We start from the raw sequence: 14505 nt of genomic DNA on the forward strand, positions 1-14505 counted from the left end.
GCCCTTCTTGTCTACTTGTTGACGCATTTATTTTTCTACACTCCAGCCGTTAGTCCCAGCTCCTTGCAATTTTCGCGATCCTCTTCATCATTCTACCATCCGCCTTTTCGTCCTATGTCGTCTCTCATTCCCCGGTCCCGGGGGGAGCAAAGAGAGGGGAGGGGGATTAAATATAAATATAAACATAAATATTAGGGCACTCACGACAGGATCGCAAAAACAGCCACCCGGACAATCCCTTACAGTTCCACATTTTATATCCACGCTCTGGCAACGGTTATCTAAGGCGGCCTATTCTCTCGCTTGGTTAGACGTCATCTTTTCCTTTTCTTTCGCTAGAGGGCTGAGGGCTGGGGAGGGAGGGAAGGGTTTGGCATTGCCAACTCACTGCCGCAGCGCGTCTCGCGGGACTCATGTTTTCACTACCGAGTGGACTGGCGGTCACGATGCCAACGACGAGAGCTGTAAAAGCCCAGATAAGTTTCATATCTGCTTCTCTTGATGCGTCAAAACAGAGAATGATAGGATTTGGCTCTTTAAATCTAAGACTTAGTCGGCTAGATGTATCTTATTTCTATCTGTAGAATGTTACCGAAGTTGACCAAAAACATACCTCTGTTTAATATATCAAGAAAGGCAGTGATACTGCAAAGAGTAGGGCGAATTTTTGACAGCGTGCCTACGACAGCGTCTTCTGAAGAATTGAATCACACAGACTGGAGGTACAGAGCGGTATGCTACCATTTATATATGAGGAGATAAATAGAGATAGGTATCTACCGTTGCTCGAGGAACGTATTCATGAACACCCTTCCCACGCGTCCCTCCCGGAAAAGCAACCAAAATTCAAAACTCAAACTCCAATGGAAATGCGAGCGGTCATTGGCATTCGTCCACCAGCCAAGAATAGATCTGCAACAGGCCTGTAAACATATCTGTGCCTTGGTTGAAAGTAGGCCAGCACTGTCACCAGGGTGAAGAGAAGTAATTTTCTTTTCGTTGCTTCCACATCTGTTGCGTTCCGTCACTCTGCATTTCCATTATTTCGAAAAATCGCTGGGCGCTTTAAGCATACATGAAATTAACATGTTTTTCCACGTATGCGTGTCCCTCAATATTTTGGACATGTTGCTGCTTCTGCTGCTGGAGAGTCAGTTCTGCTCCATAGGCAAACTTGAAAAAATGTTTGAAAATGAAATCGCAAACCAACCTATTAAAAGTTTGGCTGGCTGCACTATTGAGACGCCAAAAGCGCCTTGTAAAAGATTTATGCCGGTCAAGATCGTCATACCTTGCAGAAGAGAACTTTCGACTTTTTCTGGTTGGCCGTTTTGTGCAACTCCATGTGGCCAAGCATTCTTGCTACGAGCCCCTTTTTCTCCCTTTGCCGGAGAATTTATCAAGCCTGCCACAAAATGGCAGAACCTGAAACAGAAACTGATCACAATGATCAGCGACGGCGATCACGTTAGGTATTACTGTCTAACCCTCTAACTAACTGATGGTAGTCCTCTGGAAGCTGCACACATGCACCAATAGATCCTGGGCCCTGCTGCCCATGGCATCTGCACCACACGAAATTCAGTCCGCGCCACAGGTTTGGACGAACCCGAATTAAGGAACATTTATCTCAGAACTCGCCCTCCATAACATGGAGAACATAGGTAACTAAACTATTGGTGTTCAATCACAGCGTCTTCTTGACAGTAATAGTTATTGTGAACAGTAACAAAACTGGAACCATCTACCATTGACTTACCTGGTACCTGGTACTATCACCACCCTCCCTTCTTCCTTTCTGAAGAGAATCCAATCCATGGGTGCGCAGGGTAGATTTCGATGTCGATCGTATGTTTCGAGGTTTCAGCAACCGGGGTCCGGCGTATTTAAACCAGGGCCAGCTCCCGATCTACCATCAGCTAACATGAACAAACAGCGCTTTTGTTATATTATAGTGATCGCACATCACTCTCCGTCTTACTACATCATTCTTCATGGTATTCCAAGGCTCTCCTGAGTCTTCGGCAAAAAGCATCACACACCTCACGCTCATTCTCATCAACTCTATCCGCCGTATTGGTTGGTTGGTTCTATCACGGTGCATCCTTTGGCATTGAAGTTGTGATTACGGCATCCTGACCCCTGGCCCCATCAATCACTCAACATGAGAATACTTAATGCTTGCATCCCATTTCCCGACGCCAACCTTCACCGGTAAGATATAGATATGGGATGCATAATAATCGCTTGGCTGTTACAAGGGCAGAGGTACAGTATAAGGAGATACTTCGAACATTCGGACAGAGCAATAAAACTTGAGTACAGTGGGACAATGCACGTGTCGAGATGCTGTCCCCACCTATTAATTAATTATCTCATACGGATAACACGTTTGCAAAACATGAAGAACAACGACACAAGACGGGCACTGTTTTAAAACAGAAAAGGTGGTAGCTTCGAAAATTAACCTGTTGACAAATTGGGGCCCCCAATTGAACAAAAAGAACGAATATAATTCGAAGCAAAAGAATACCACACTGCGAGCAGTGAAAACACAAATGAATGGGATAGAAAAACGACATCTAGTATTACTTTTTTTTTTTTTTTTTTTTTTTTTTTTTTTCGTTCCAAAACGTTACACCGATGAAAAATTGTCAGCTGGTTGCTACAATAGGGAACGCAATCGGAAGCCGAGTTGGATTAAAATACCAGTGAAGTAAATCTCGATTAAACGTCGCGAAGAGATCGCATAATCCTCAGTCGCAGCAAAATGCAGCTTCATTGGCACGAAACGCCCAGCCTCTCTGAATTACCGATCTTGTGTGTACTCGGCCCCCTTCGTTCCATCGCAATAATAATTACGATGGAAGTTGGAGGAGGAGCCCATCAGGAAGGCTAAGCAGAAGTGCACTTGTTTGCGTTTCTACTCTTCCACCAGCACCCGCCCTGGCAGACGATTTTGCCGACAGTCTGGACATTTGCTCGAGAGGAGACAACGCCAAGAAAGTGATACACAATACCAGAAGCTACGGGAGGTCTGCGGATGCCGCTTGTCTGTCCAGTAGCTTACTTTCATGGGGCGAATTAGACGGCATTGCTTGCAAAAACGCCAGGACATGCCATGGGTGTACTCGATGGTGGCTGGAATTTCTATATCGCCGCGCCCCGGATCATTCCCAGGATTCTCAGCACCGCTTCCGGGTAGAGGTGTATCGGCTGCTGCGGAAGGAGACGCAGTGCTAACAACCGTGGTTGATGGGGAAGAACCATCGGCAGGAACTGATCCGGAAACGGCCCCACGGGCTGCAGCGGCAGCATTGTCTCGACTTTCCACACAGAGGGCGTGAGCTACGGCGATAGCGTCAGCCATGTTTGCAGCCGTGCAGGTAGTCGTGCAGCACGTAGCCCGACAATGGTGGTGATCCGATATTTGCTGTTAGCTCGAAAGGCCTTCCGCGTCGAAAACTTGCAATATGCAACACAAGCCTGTGTGCGCTGCTTTCAGTATCCAATTCAACATTGCAGGCGCCGTGTTGGGCTGCCCTAGACCGAGAACGGGGCACTGATCACCTACCGAAAGCCTAGGTCCAGTGTTGCGAAACTAGAGAGCTGGGTCCCGCGACCGCAGCTCTGCGAAAGGGAAGGATTAACAATACGAAATAAACTATATATGCGAAATATAAATGGTGAGATGGGATTGAACAAAGGTGCCGTGGGTTGTCGGTTGTCGGTTGGCGATTGGCGATGTTGCTCTGTTGGCTGTGGAGAGAATCCGGCATCAGGAGAAGAGCAAATAAATAAACCTCCTTTTTCCGGCTCTTCTGAACTGCTCCTTCTTCGAATACATCGGGCATATGTGCAGGAAGAGGCAACTGTCGTTCCCAAGAGAATCGCAGGAACAACCCAGCTGGGGTTGTCTCTTGCTCAGCCCACGCCTTCCAAATATCGTCATGACGCTGTGTCAATTGATCGCCCTTGGAAGGTCCCACCGGGTGGCAGTGGCCTTGTTCTTTCCACGATCCTTGCGGTACTGCCCATTGCTGCACGATCTGAATAATAACTTATTAAGTACCAGAAGACGCATTGCAAGAAGCGCTGCATAACAATGAAAGGTTGTCCACGGGTGGTGCCTCCGGATCTCACGGTGCACACATATATGCATAATATATGCTGGTAAAGATGGAGTGCGAAAGTGGCTCCGGCTTTATGTGGAATGAAAGTGGCGTGTATCAAGGAAATTTTTTTAAGAAACAATCTTGGAGTGAACGGATAGGCCACTAGGCCCAAATCCAAACACCCCTGTTCATTCAACAAAGTGAGTTTCTATGGTTGCTAAGAGCCAGGTCGCATGGTCTTAATTTATTCAGAATCGGAGTCTTGTTGTAGATTTATGCACCATGCATACGGGATTATGAACGCCACCAAACTCCGCACTCCATGCAGTCATGCACTGCAAGTTCAGGGATGGCCCATACATAAGAGGAGAGAGAGGTGCATGGAAGGAAGATGTAAAATTATATGATGAATATGACCGTAGCATCTAAAATCAAAAAGGCGAGGAACATTCCCCAGAGTTGTTGGCCTCTTGCAATAAAAGGAGACTGTGTAAAGTTCACCAGGAAAGGAGAAGAGAGACCACATAACTAGGCATATGATATCGTTCTGAATGACCTAACCTGCAAGCAAGAAAGAAAAAATAATGCTCATTTGTTAATCGGTTCCATAGGAGGCGTAAGCATCCTTGCACTCTTGTTCCCGACGTCATCATGCTCTCCTGTTGGAGTAGAAAACAATACTCCACCATCCAGCTCATCCGTATTGTGATTTTCAGGGAGGGTATTTAAAAATCCTTCCTCCGGGCTTGCCCAGGTATAATCCACCCACTCTGGTCCGAGAATTTCTCGAATCCCCTTAGCAAGTTTTATTATGCGTTGCCGTCTGGCTCGAGACCATTGGCGATCAGTAATACCATAACAGGGCGTCAGCACACTGGGAGGCATGGAAGTGTCCTTGGAAATTGGGACATTAACATTTTCGACCGTTTCACTTGTTCCACGTTGAAAATATTCCTCGGAATCCCCATCAAGGGACAGGGAGTCCTCTCCTTCATTCTCCAGGCCGTCAACAATGCTGTGCCACACACGAAGTGTTTCGTTCAATTCATCCAAGCTGCTCACGCCCACAACACTAACACCCAACCTCCGCCCAACACCAAGCATAGCGGCAGATATGAAACCCGGATCTGCATCAGCAGACGGCGCAAGTGGCGGCCCAAGAGCGCCTGCAGCTGAACCTTCACGCAACCAAGACTCGAGCGCATATCTTATCGCGACAACCTCAATTTTCTCGCCCTGTCTCTCTGTCCATTCACTGGCGGATCGGATTGAATTTCGCAAACCGACAGGTGCCGGATGGAAATCCCCCATACCCCCAATGGGGACGCCATCGCGTCTCAGAAGGCCCATTCCTAGAGGGGAGGCATTGGGAACGACATCAACGCCAGCAGCAAGCAGGCGTGGCAGTCCTTCCACGGCAAGTTTCGTGTTTTGAAGAGTAAAGTTGGCATAGGACATCACAGCGTCCAGCGGCTCACCGGTCCTTTGCAAAATCATCTCCGCCAATGAACACAGAACGTCCACCGGGTACCCTGATATCCCCACATAACGTATTGTCCCCTCCATATCGCGAATTCTGCGTAGTTCAACCACTGCGCCCAGAACTTCGTCTGGTGAAACGAATTCGACATCGTGACAGTATACCACGTCGAGGTAGGCGGTCTGAAGTCGCGATAAGCTGCGCTTAATGCTCTTTCGGATCCATGCAGGTGAGTAGTCGAAGGATTGCGCCGCGATTCGACCAACCTTGGTGAGGAGACGGTAGGAGTATCTAGGGAACTGGATGCGAACGAAGTCTGTGGATAGAGCGCGGCCTAGCAGTTCCTCCGCTGGTCCATAGTATGGTGAAGTGTCAAAGGCTCTGATTCCGGCCGATAATGCGCGTTGGACTATGGCAGTTGTGGGGAGGACGTATGGATCGGCATTGTACTGGGAATTAAAGGTTGCGGTTCCGCAGATGAGTGGCGGTAAATCCGACGATAGCGGTATAGAAGGCTTCCCCATGCCTTTCAATAAGATATATCACTCAATTAGGAATAAGCAGAGGCTGCGGTGAGGTAGTACTGCAAGTGGGCTGATTAATAGGGTAAATAGTCCAAGCCTGCCGCTGCTAGATAACGAACGACAAAAAATTTTCCCCGCGCTGAAATTTTCAGGAGTCGGATAAACGGACAGTAAACTTGGCGGAAGAAGATAACTAACTACCCACTCTGATGCACACTCTGGACGCCTGTTTTAACACCACCTCAAGCTGGTTAGTTAGTTAGCAAAGGGGAAATAATTCATATTATCGTTGTCAACCAGGAATGCTATGGGTCCTCTTTGAACCTTGGGGCAAAAAAAGTTGATTATCCATTTTATATTGTTGGTGAGCGTTAACCCCACAAAGATGGTCAGCATCTGGTTGCTATTTCGTGGGGAAATATTCTTCCTCCGGTTAGGCTAGAATTCTGAGAGAGAATACCTGAGACTTGAAAGATGAAATCATGAGTTATACCAGCGCTGTCCCAAGCGGAATAGCTAGCAAAGATGTTGTGGTTGCGTAGTTGTTAGATGGGGACGGTAGTTGAAAGATGAGATAATCTTGAAAGGTTGAGGTATAAGGCGGAAGTTGAGCCTCAAGATATCAGATTTGATTAAGGTTTGACAGTAGAAATTGGTGATTGTTGTCCTTGGATATTCTTATTGATTCAGTTTATACTCAACATAGTGTTGTTTCCCAAACTCTTCCAATTGTGAATGAAACTTGACGATAGTTATGGTTTGCTATAAAGCTATATGGAGGAGTACTGCTATTCTGTCACCTAAACATCCATTTCCGATATTTCAATCCATCTTCGGATTCATATCTCAGCCAGATACAAGCAAACCGCATCTCCACCATTCGGGAACCCGCATTTTCTTTCCATTATTTTCATCTTCTACCTCTTCTCATCTGTACACCCCTGATCATCACAAGCGTACACAAAATCCCAGAAACCAACATTTATAATACATGAACATCCCCGCAACGAAATGAAGTCTATCAAATAAATAAGAGTGGAGAAATCCAGTTAATAATACATGGGGAAAACAACAGCGGGGGTAGTTCCCCTATTCTCTAGTGCCCTTCCACATATATAACCAGAAAGGAAAGGGGAAAATAAAGAAGATCTTTTATACAAGCAGCCTGTTCACACTCCAAGGTTTCGGGGTATCCAGGAAAATTAGGTATGTATCGGTGTTTGACTAGGCAATGCCGTGCAGTAGCACAAGTAGAGTAATGTGCGCCAGTTGGAAGGAAAGTGAATACGGTATGAGGCGTTGGAACAAACGCTGGGACGTAAGAGAGGCGAATGAGAGCATGGCCTAGCCCATCTGAGGCTAAGAAAAAATCAAGGTAAGGGTAGAAAAGAATCCGTAGACGCCCGTGCTATGCTGTGAAAAATAGGGGGAATAATAGTGACATATGGTAACAGAAAATAGTGGTGTAGTCGTAGTTGTCGATGCCGTAAACGAGAAAGAAATTCCCAAGTAGGTCGTAGGGAGTTGATGGGTTCCCCTCCACCGAAAGTGGGAATATGATATTCGAAGGTTATCGGTCTTTAAACACTTTAGGTTTCCACCCCTCCTTAATTTCCTTTTCCATAGCAGCCTTCCGCCCCGCCTCTCGCACCTCCATCTCAATGCGCTCTCTGGCGCGCAGAATCTTGCTCTGGAGGTAAAAGCTGCCCCCCTTCTTCGGGTCGTTTAGGTCGAACAGTTTCTTGAAGCGCTCCATTGTGTGTTCCAGGTTCGCCTCGCCGCCCATCGGTGGTTTGACGTTTAGGATTTTGCAGGCTTCATCGAGCGTTAGGCCCGACGACGCGATGTTATTGGCTGAGGTTATATTTCCCTTTTGCGCCTGGGCTGCATATTTCGACGTGGCTGACGCTTGCTTGTATGCCTCTGCAAAGGCCCGTCCGAAGACCCGACCGCCCGTAAGGACTATCTGGACGACAATCCGGTGCGCCTGGAGAGAAGAAGGTTTGTTAGTTATTGATTCGATGTGGAGGCAAGATGTAGAAAGAATGTAGTTAGGGAGAGCGAAAGCGTACCATCCCAATTCCGTCCGAGAAGGTCCGTTAAATCCTCTACCTCCCGACAGACCACAATAAGCGAGTGGGGTGCAAGAACGTGGATGTGTTGTTTGGGAGATTTGGATGTTGTTGCTTGCCGCAGAAGAATTCGACTTTGATCTTCAACTTATTAAGGTGAATTTTTTGGCGCCGGATCTGGTTTAGCGAGGTTCGGAATACGGTTTTCTCCTTTGGGTTTAGCGTAGTCTATCGAATTAACTCCTTATTGTACGGTTCAACGATAATCCGACATTCTCCCAACCAGCCTCGAAAATTGCGGATATATATGCAAAAATGGGTTATTACGGCGAATTCCATTTTAACTATCCGTTAAGTTATACATAATTTATGTTATTCCACCCTGTCAGCGACGACGGCAAGCTCTAACTGCGATAATTTAGCCAACGTAATTCCCAACTGAGTGGGTCATCAAATTGAAAAAATGCAATCAATTTATCAATCTATCTCCGTTGACAAATCAAAATGCCATTAATTTGCAATAAAAATTAAATGGCTCCCTAGAATTAGAGAGAAAGATTGAAAATTGCAATTAGTATCTTAGAAATTTAAAGAAATCATCTCAATTTGTGAAGAAGTAAGATTTTGTAATATTTTATACTTTATTTTTATCCACTGATTGATTGGTTTATCTATATATAACCATATATAAATTTACATCAGTTGATTAAAGCTAAAAAGAATTCTTAAACGTTAAATTAAATATGAAAATATTAAATATTAAAAACAGATCTATGTTGAAAAATAATGGTTAATTTATAAATATACTATTTAAAAAGTTAGCAAAGAAAGAGAAAGTAAATATGTAAAAATAAAAAAGTTTCAAATATCTACAAGCTTATTATTTGTAAATTACTATTATTGTTTTATACGTGTACTAAGACAGTGACTAGAATGAGCTTATAAACATGAATTGACGCTCACATTATTGTCCTCATTGAGCATTTTGATGAATTGACAAGGCACCCTCGGAATAATGCACGTGATTCTCCTGCCTGCCAACTGTCCCCGCCCAAGGTTTGTTGAGGCTTAAGCTGGCAAGAACAAGGAATTTTCCAAGGTTGATGATAGAAAGACACTACATCAGGACAAATAACTATTAAGGCCCACTTCTGCCAACTCACACTAACCAGCATCACGACAAACATCGTCGCTGATGCTAAAGTAGAGTGTTGTCTGTTCCTCATAGCGTCATCTGTACCACCCAGAATGACCCTGTCTGGGCAGGTGGATAACGGGCTCCTGGTTGTATGGCAGCTATCGGTATCTCCACCCCGCATAAACGCATTTATCATAACCCCCAAGCTCTATTCTGATGCTCATACCGATGTTTAGAGACCCCTTGGGTAGATTCCATGTCCCCAACACCCTATCCGCAGGACGATGGCGCTCCGGCGGTCCTTGCGGCCGCCGATGGGGCTCCACCCACAGTCGCTGCGTTCGCTCCCACTACTATCTCAGGCTTGTCTCTGGCCTCGAGACAGCGTTCTACTATAGTCGTCCATAGGAAATCCCCTCTCCTGGTGGCCACTCCACCCCCGGTCACACGTGCTTTGGCCTACTCTCACCCATTCCTTCTCCCGCTCAATAGACTGGCAGGGCTGCTTTCATGGACGACTGGGGATCCTTGGGAGAGTTTCCTTTTAGTTGCTTGTTTTTGTGCAACTGTTTTATACGGAGATGTTATTCTTCTCTGGGCTGGACCTATCCTGGTTGTACTGGGACTGATATTGGCTATGTACTCGCGTCGATATTCTCCCTTATCGTCAACTGGTCTTACCGGAGAAAAGCATGGGAGTCATGGGGTAGGAGACGGCGCCTCCCAGCACCTTAAGAGCTTAGATGAAATCGTAGAAACTCTGAGGACGTTCACCACGAGATGCAATATCTTGCTTGAACCACTGCTGGAACTTACCGATTTCCTTTCCACCCAGCGGACGGCCACCTCCGCAACGACCAGGCCAGCGTTAACGTCTTTAACGATCCGTGTAGTCCTTATGACTCCTGTATGGATCCTGCTGACTCTGCCCCCTTTCCGCCTCATCACCCCTCGACGTGTTATACTTTCAGTAGGCACGGTCATAATCACATGGCACTCCAAACCAGCACGTATATCTCGTGTAATACTCTGGCGTTCATTGACCGTACGACGTATTTGTTCTGTTGTTACAGGACTCCCCTTTTCCACAACCCCCTCTCCCATTTCGAGAGATTCAGACGCTACATCAAAGTCATCCATTCTATCGTTAAATCTATTCCGGCGCAAGTCCTCCAATTATGCATCTGCCATTTCGATGAAACAACGACGAGCCAACTCGTCTGGTGTCCGTTTCACTTTCATCCTCTATGAAAACCAACGGCGCTGGTTGGGGGTTGGCTGGACGTACTCTCTCTTCGCATACGAACGCGCTGCATGGACAGATGAACATCTCAACCCTGCTCCGTCGATTGACGACTTCGAGCTACCTGAAGTTGAAGGCGGAAATGCGAAATGGAAATGGGTACCTGGGAGCGAATGGCGAATCGATACCGTTCCATCTGATTTCTCCAGCAAACGGTCTTTCAAATCGTCTCAAAAAGATAATGGAGGGAACTCAGACAATGATGAGGGTTGGATATATTACGACAGTAAGGTGAGAAGAAATTATTTGTCATTTAGACCTTGTTACGAAACATATAGCTATTGGTGTTATCAATGTCGTTCTCCTAGTTGAATATATTTATCCTACATGCCTCATTGCTAAATGTTTTACCATAGTGGAGCGATGGCCGTCGTGGCAAAGATGGCTGGGGCCGCTACACAAGACGCCGGAAATGGTGTCGGGATGCCGAACTCGTCGAAATAACTCCCAGCACGGAAAGCACTCCACCACCATCATCCACTGAAGAACAGGGATCATCATCTTCCCTGCCACAGACGAACAACTCCAAGGGCGACGATGATATTTCCGATACGGAAGGGAGAACCTCCCCACCATCTGACTCTCGCAAACCCCGCCAACGACGATGGTTCGGCAGCAGCGAGCTGTCAAAAGCCCTAGCATCGCCTCCCGGCTCCGCATCTAGTTTACCTTTGTCAAATGGCGACTCATTATCAACGGCACTTGCAACAGGCGCAGATTCAGGTACGATGGCGAAGCAGCCGTCGCCAAGCATTCCAAACGTTCGTGCCACCTCTTACAGCAACTCTTTCCCACGCACATACAGTTTTGACAATGGGGGTAGCGGTAGCAGTAGAAACAGCTTGACCTCCCGTCGGCGCAGCAAAGCCAGCAGCGCCATGGTTGATACGGATGGGGAGAGCTTAGGTAAGAGCATGCGCGATCAGGAAATTGAGGAGGCCGAAAATATTGCAGATCGGTTTGGTAGTCGGCCTGGTGGGGTGGCGGAGAGAGCGGAGAGGGGATGGGGTCTGGGTGATGATGCCCATATGGGGTTAAGCTAAAGCTACCACAGCTGGTGTCTCTTGTTAGTTTGTAGGGATAATTTCTCTATTCCTCCTTTGTGTTTTTATTTAGATATATTTTCACAGTCTTCCTTGTATGGCATATACTTCGCCCACGGCAACCTGGATGGGATGGCATGGCAAGGCATATGGAGGGGCGTCTGATGTACGTTCGGGCATCTTTTTTTTCTATTCCAAGCTGCAAGCATACGATTTTTTCTTTTTTCTTTTTTTTCCCTTTTTTTTTCTTTCTTTTTTTTTTTTTTTTCTTTCACGAGGGGAATGGCTATCAACTTGTATCTGTAATCCTATCATGCTTAATGCGCTTTATGTTTTATGAATTCCTCTTAGAGACCTCAGATGTATTTCCCTTACAGTACAGAATATAAGATGCAAAGACAGTTGTTATTTTACACCATATTATTTAATGTGATACCCGATCTATAGCTCTATATAATGAGTTAGGTTATAATCAAGTTTCCAAACGGATCGAAACGTTGAATTATGTCATCAGTATGCTAACTAGTTAGTTATATGGACTTAAGAGACGTCTCTTAAGGGGAAAATAAATAATTTAATACCCAACATGGAAAGAAACGCACCCCCCCTCCACAACCCCGAGATAGGCCAATCCCATATCTAAAAATGTTCAATATGAAAAATAATAATAATAATAATAATAATAAATAAAATATAATATAAAAAATAATGAAAAAAGCCCCCTCGGCTAAACCACCTAATCCGTTCACAATTTAATCGCCTCACACATCATGTTCAAATCCTCCCCATCCACCGCATCCACCCTGTCCCTCACCACCATCTCCACCGCCTCATCCACATCGTCATCCCCACCCAGCAAATCCAACCAACCCCTCGTATCCCCCCTAGCCAGCAGCCGATCCGCAACAATAGCCACATCCTCCCGACTGACATTGGCCGCCACCCCACCCTCCAAATACACCTCCTTCGTCTTCCCCAACTCCACCTTCCACGTCGCAGGCGCATCCATCAGCGCTCCAGGCCTAAGCAGGATGGCCTGGAACCTCTGGTCCCCCTTCCGGCCTAACTGGTCATCCATCTCTGCCCGCTTGCGCGCCATGACGGTGAAGTACTCGTCCGCCGCTAGCTTTGCCTGGTAGTAATCTGGTATCACGTTTTGGTTTATGTGCTCGAAGTGCTTCCAGGTTTCTGCGGAGAGCCACGAGGGCTGCTTGCGTCTGCTGCCGATGTGGGAGATTAGGAGGAATTTGGTTATGGAGGGGTCGTTGAAGGCGGCTGTTATGAAGTGTTTGGCTGCGTCGCGGTCGATGGTGTAGGTGCGGAGCGGATCGCCTTTGCCGCCGGCTCCTGGATGATTGAATATGTCGGGTTAGTGGCGGACCTTTAGCTCTTTGGGGTAATTTATCAGGAGGTAAAAATGTTTTCTATGAACGAGTGAATGGAACAAAAGAATGATAGTAATGTTAATGATAATGGTAATGATAATGGTAATAATGGAAAGCATACCAGCTGCCCAAACGATATAATTCGGCTTCACACGTTCTATTATTGCTTTGGCATCGTCGGCGCTCTTCACGTCGTCGAGACTGGAAACAGACACTTCGACTTTGCCCTTCTTTCCTTTGCCCAGTTTCAGGATATCTTTGGTCTGCTCTGGGTTGCGTATTGCACTGGTTACATCCCAGGAGCGATCGAGGAGGAGGGGTGTCAGAAGGAGGGCAATTTTGCCGTGCCCGCCTAGGAGGAGTACACGGGGGTTCGCCATGCTTGAGATTCTGGTTCACGGTGGCTTATGTCAATGGCTGTCAGTAACCCCTATGGGCGGAAGTTGGTATAATGCGATATCTGGGATGTGTGTTGTTTGAAGGATAGGTGTATATGTGTAGAGCTAAACTCCGCAAACCCGGTCGTAGATCCTGACCCAAGTATGGAGAGAGAGAGAGATGTAAATAAAACAAACAAATATACTTCTGCAGAGACGGAGCCAGTTTCCTTGTTGTTTCTGGAATAGATCGGAGGATCTCCTTTTCCGGTTTATCTAAGAATGGACATCCGCGGATTAACTAACTAATTGCTAGCGGGAAGAACACATAATATCCCTCCCTTATACATGTGTCAAAAAGGCAAGCCTGAACAGTTCCCTCAAAGGGGGTCGAATTCAACAACGGCAAAATATACGCGGCCAATGAAATGTCAACGTTGAAGAGACCGTAAAGCTCTTTCCCCTTCCACGCTAGTCCTGTTCGGAACGCGCTAGCCTCGTTTAGGCCTAGCGCATCCACCCCACGTTGCTTTGTATCTTCTCGCTTGCGTGAAGAAACTCTCATTATCATACATTAGAACATATAATACTCGGTTCGTTCTTACGCATTTCTATAATGACACGTGGGCGTTACTTCATTGCGAGTTTGAGGACTGTCTGTGATGACGTCATGGCGTCATGATCGGGCGCAAATAGCCGACGAGAAGAGGAGGGAGACGACGATGCGGAGCGGTTGTGTTGGGGCGGGGGAGGGAGGCGTTATGCGATGGAATTGTATGGAAATTCTGGTGCGCATATGGAGATTGCCCGCGTGGATTTCTGCACTACTCTATTTTCCTCTTTTTTTTGGTGCTTGGTTTTTATAGATCTAACATCGCTTTAATATAGTATTTAATCAGTATACCGTATTCTTGGGAGATATTCCTCGTAGCATGCCAAAGATGGGCATTGATCAGAGGGATTTACTTTGCTTGATCAGTCATTGGTTCCACCATTCCACATGCAATAACTATCCATGAATAGTTAGTTATTCCTGCGGTGGGTTGTGTCCACTTGTCTCCGTAATTG

At 46.4% G+C, this 14505-nt stretch overlaps 6 protein-coding genes across 6 annotated transcripts; 2 read left to right on the top strand and 4 right to left on the bottom strand.

Annotated features, from left to right (window-relative positions):
- Nucleotides 1-2858: 2858 nt before the first annotated feature.
- Nucleotides 2859-3370, bottom strand: PAAG_01395 (hypothetical protein; the record flags this gene model as incomplete). Its single annotated transcript, XM_015844336.1, has 2 exons — nt 2859-2946; nt 3021-3370. 2 exons carry the CDS (start codon nt 3368-3370, stop codon nt 2859-2861), a joined length of 438 nt encoding a protein of 145 aa, XP_015701244.1.
- A 42-nt stretch (nt 3371-3412) lies between these two features.
- PAAG_11271 (hypothetical protein) lies at nt 3413-4057 on the top strand (the record flags this gene model as incomplete). Its single annotated transcript, XM_015846948.1, has 2 exons — nt 3413-3490; nt 3581-4057. The coding sequence occupies 2 exons, from the start codon at nt 3413-3415 to the stop codon at nt 4055-4057; spliced, it is 555 nt and encodes a 184-aa protein (XP_015703370.1).
- Nucleotides 4058-4703: 646 nt separating this feature from the next.
- PAAG_01396 (L-galactose dehydrogenase (L-GalDH)) lies at nt 4704-6119 on the bottom strand (the record flags this gene model as incomplete). Its single annotated transcript, XM_002796342.2, has 1 exon — nt 4704-6119. The coding sequence occupies one exon, from the start codon at nt 6117-6119 to the stop codon at nt 4704-4706; it is 1416 nt and encodes a 471-aa protein (XP_002796388.1).
- A 1570-nt stretch (nt 6120-7689) lies between these two features.
- Nucleotides 7690-8194, bottom strand: PAAG_01397 (mitochondrial import inner membrane translocase subunit tim16; the record flags this gene model as incomplete). Its single annotated transcript, XM_015844337.1, has 2 exons — nt 7690-8106; nt 8192-8194. The coding sequence occupies 2 exons, from the start codon at nt 8192-8194 to the stop codon at nt 7690-7692; spliced, it is 420 nt and encodes a 139-aa protein (XP_015701245.1).
- A 1245-nt stretch (nt 8195-9439) lies between these two features.
- PAAG_01398 (integral peroxisomal membrane protein) lies at nt 9440-11675 on the top strand (the record flags this gene model as incomplete). The annotated part of the gene is made up of 3 exons (XM_002796344.2): nt 9440-9478; nt 9568-10863; nt 10989-11675. 3 exons carry the CDS (start codon nt 9440-9442, stop codon nt 11673-11675), a joined length of 2022 nt encoding a protein of 673 aa, XP_002796390.2.
- A 745-nt stretch (nt 11676-12420) lies between these two features.
- Nucleotides 12421-13440, bottom strand: PAAG_01399 (NAD dependent epimerase/dehydratase family protein; the record flags this gene model as incomplete). The annotated part of the gene is made up of 2 exons (XM_002796345.2): nt 12421-13022; nt 13182-13440. The coding sequence occupies 2 exons, from the start codon at nt 13438-13440 to the stop codon at nt 12421-12423; spliced, it is 861 nt and encodes a 286-aa protein (XP_002796391.1).
- Between the last annotated feature and the right edge of the window lie 1065 nt (nt 13441-14505).

This window comes from Paracoccidioides lutzii (genome assembly GCF_000150705.2).
Source record: "Paracoccidioides lutzii Pb01 unplaced genomic scaffold supercont2.3, whole genome shotgun sequence".
NCBI lineage: Eukaryota > Fungi > Ascomycota > Eurotiomycetes > Onygenales > Ajellomycetaceae > Paracoccidioides > Paracoccidioides lutzii.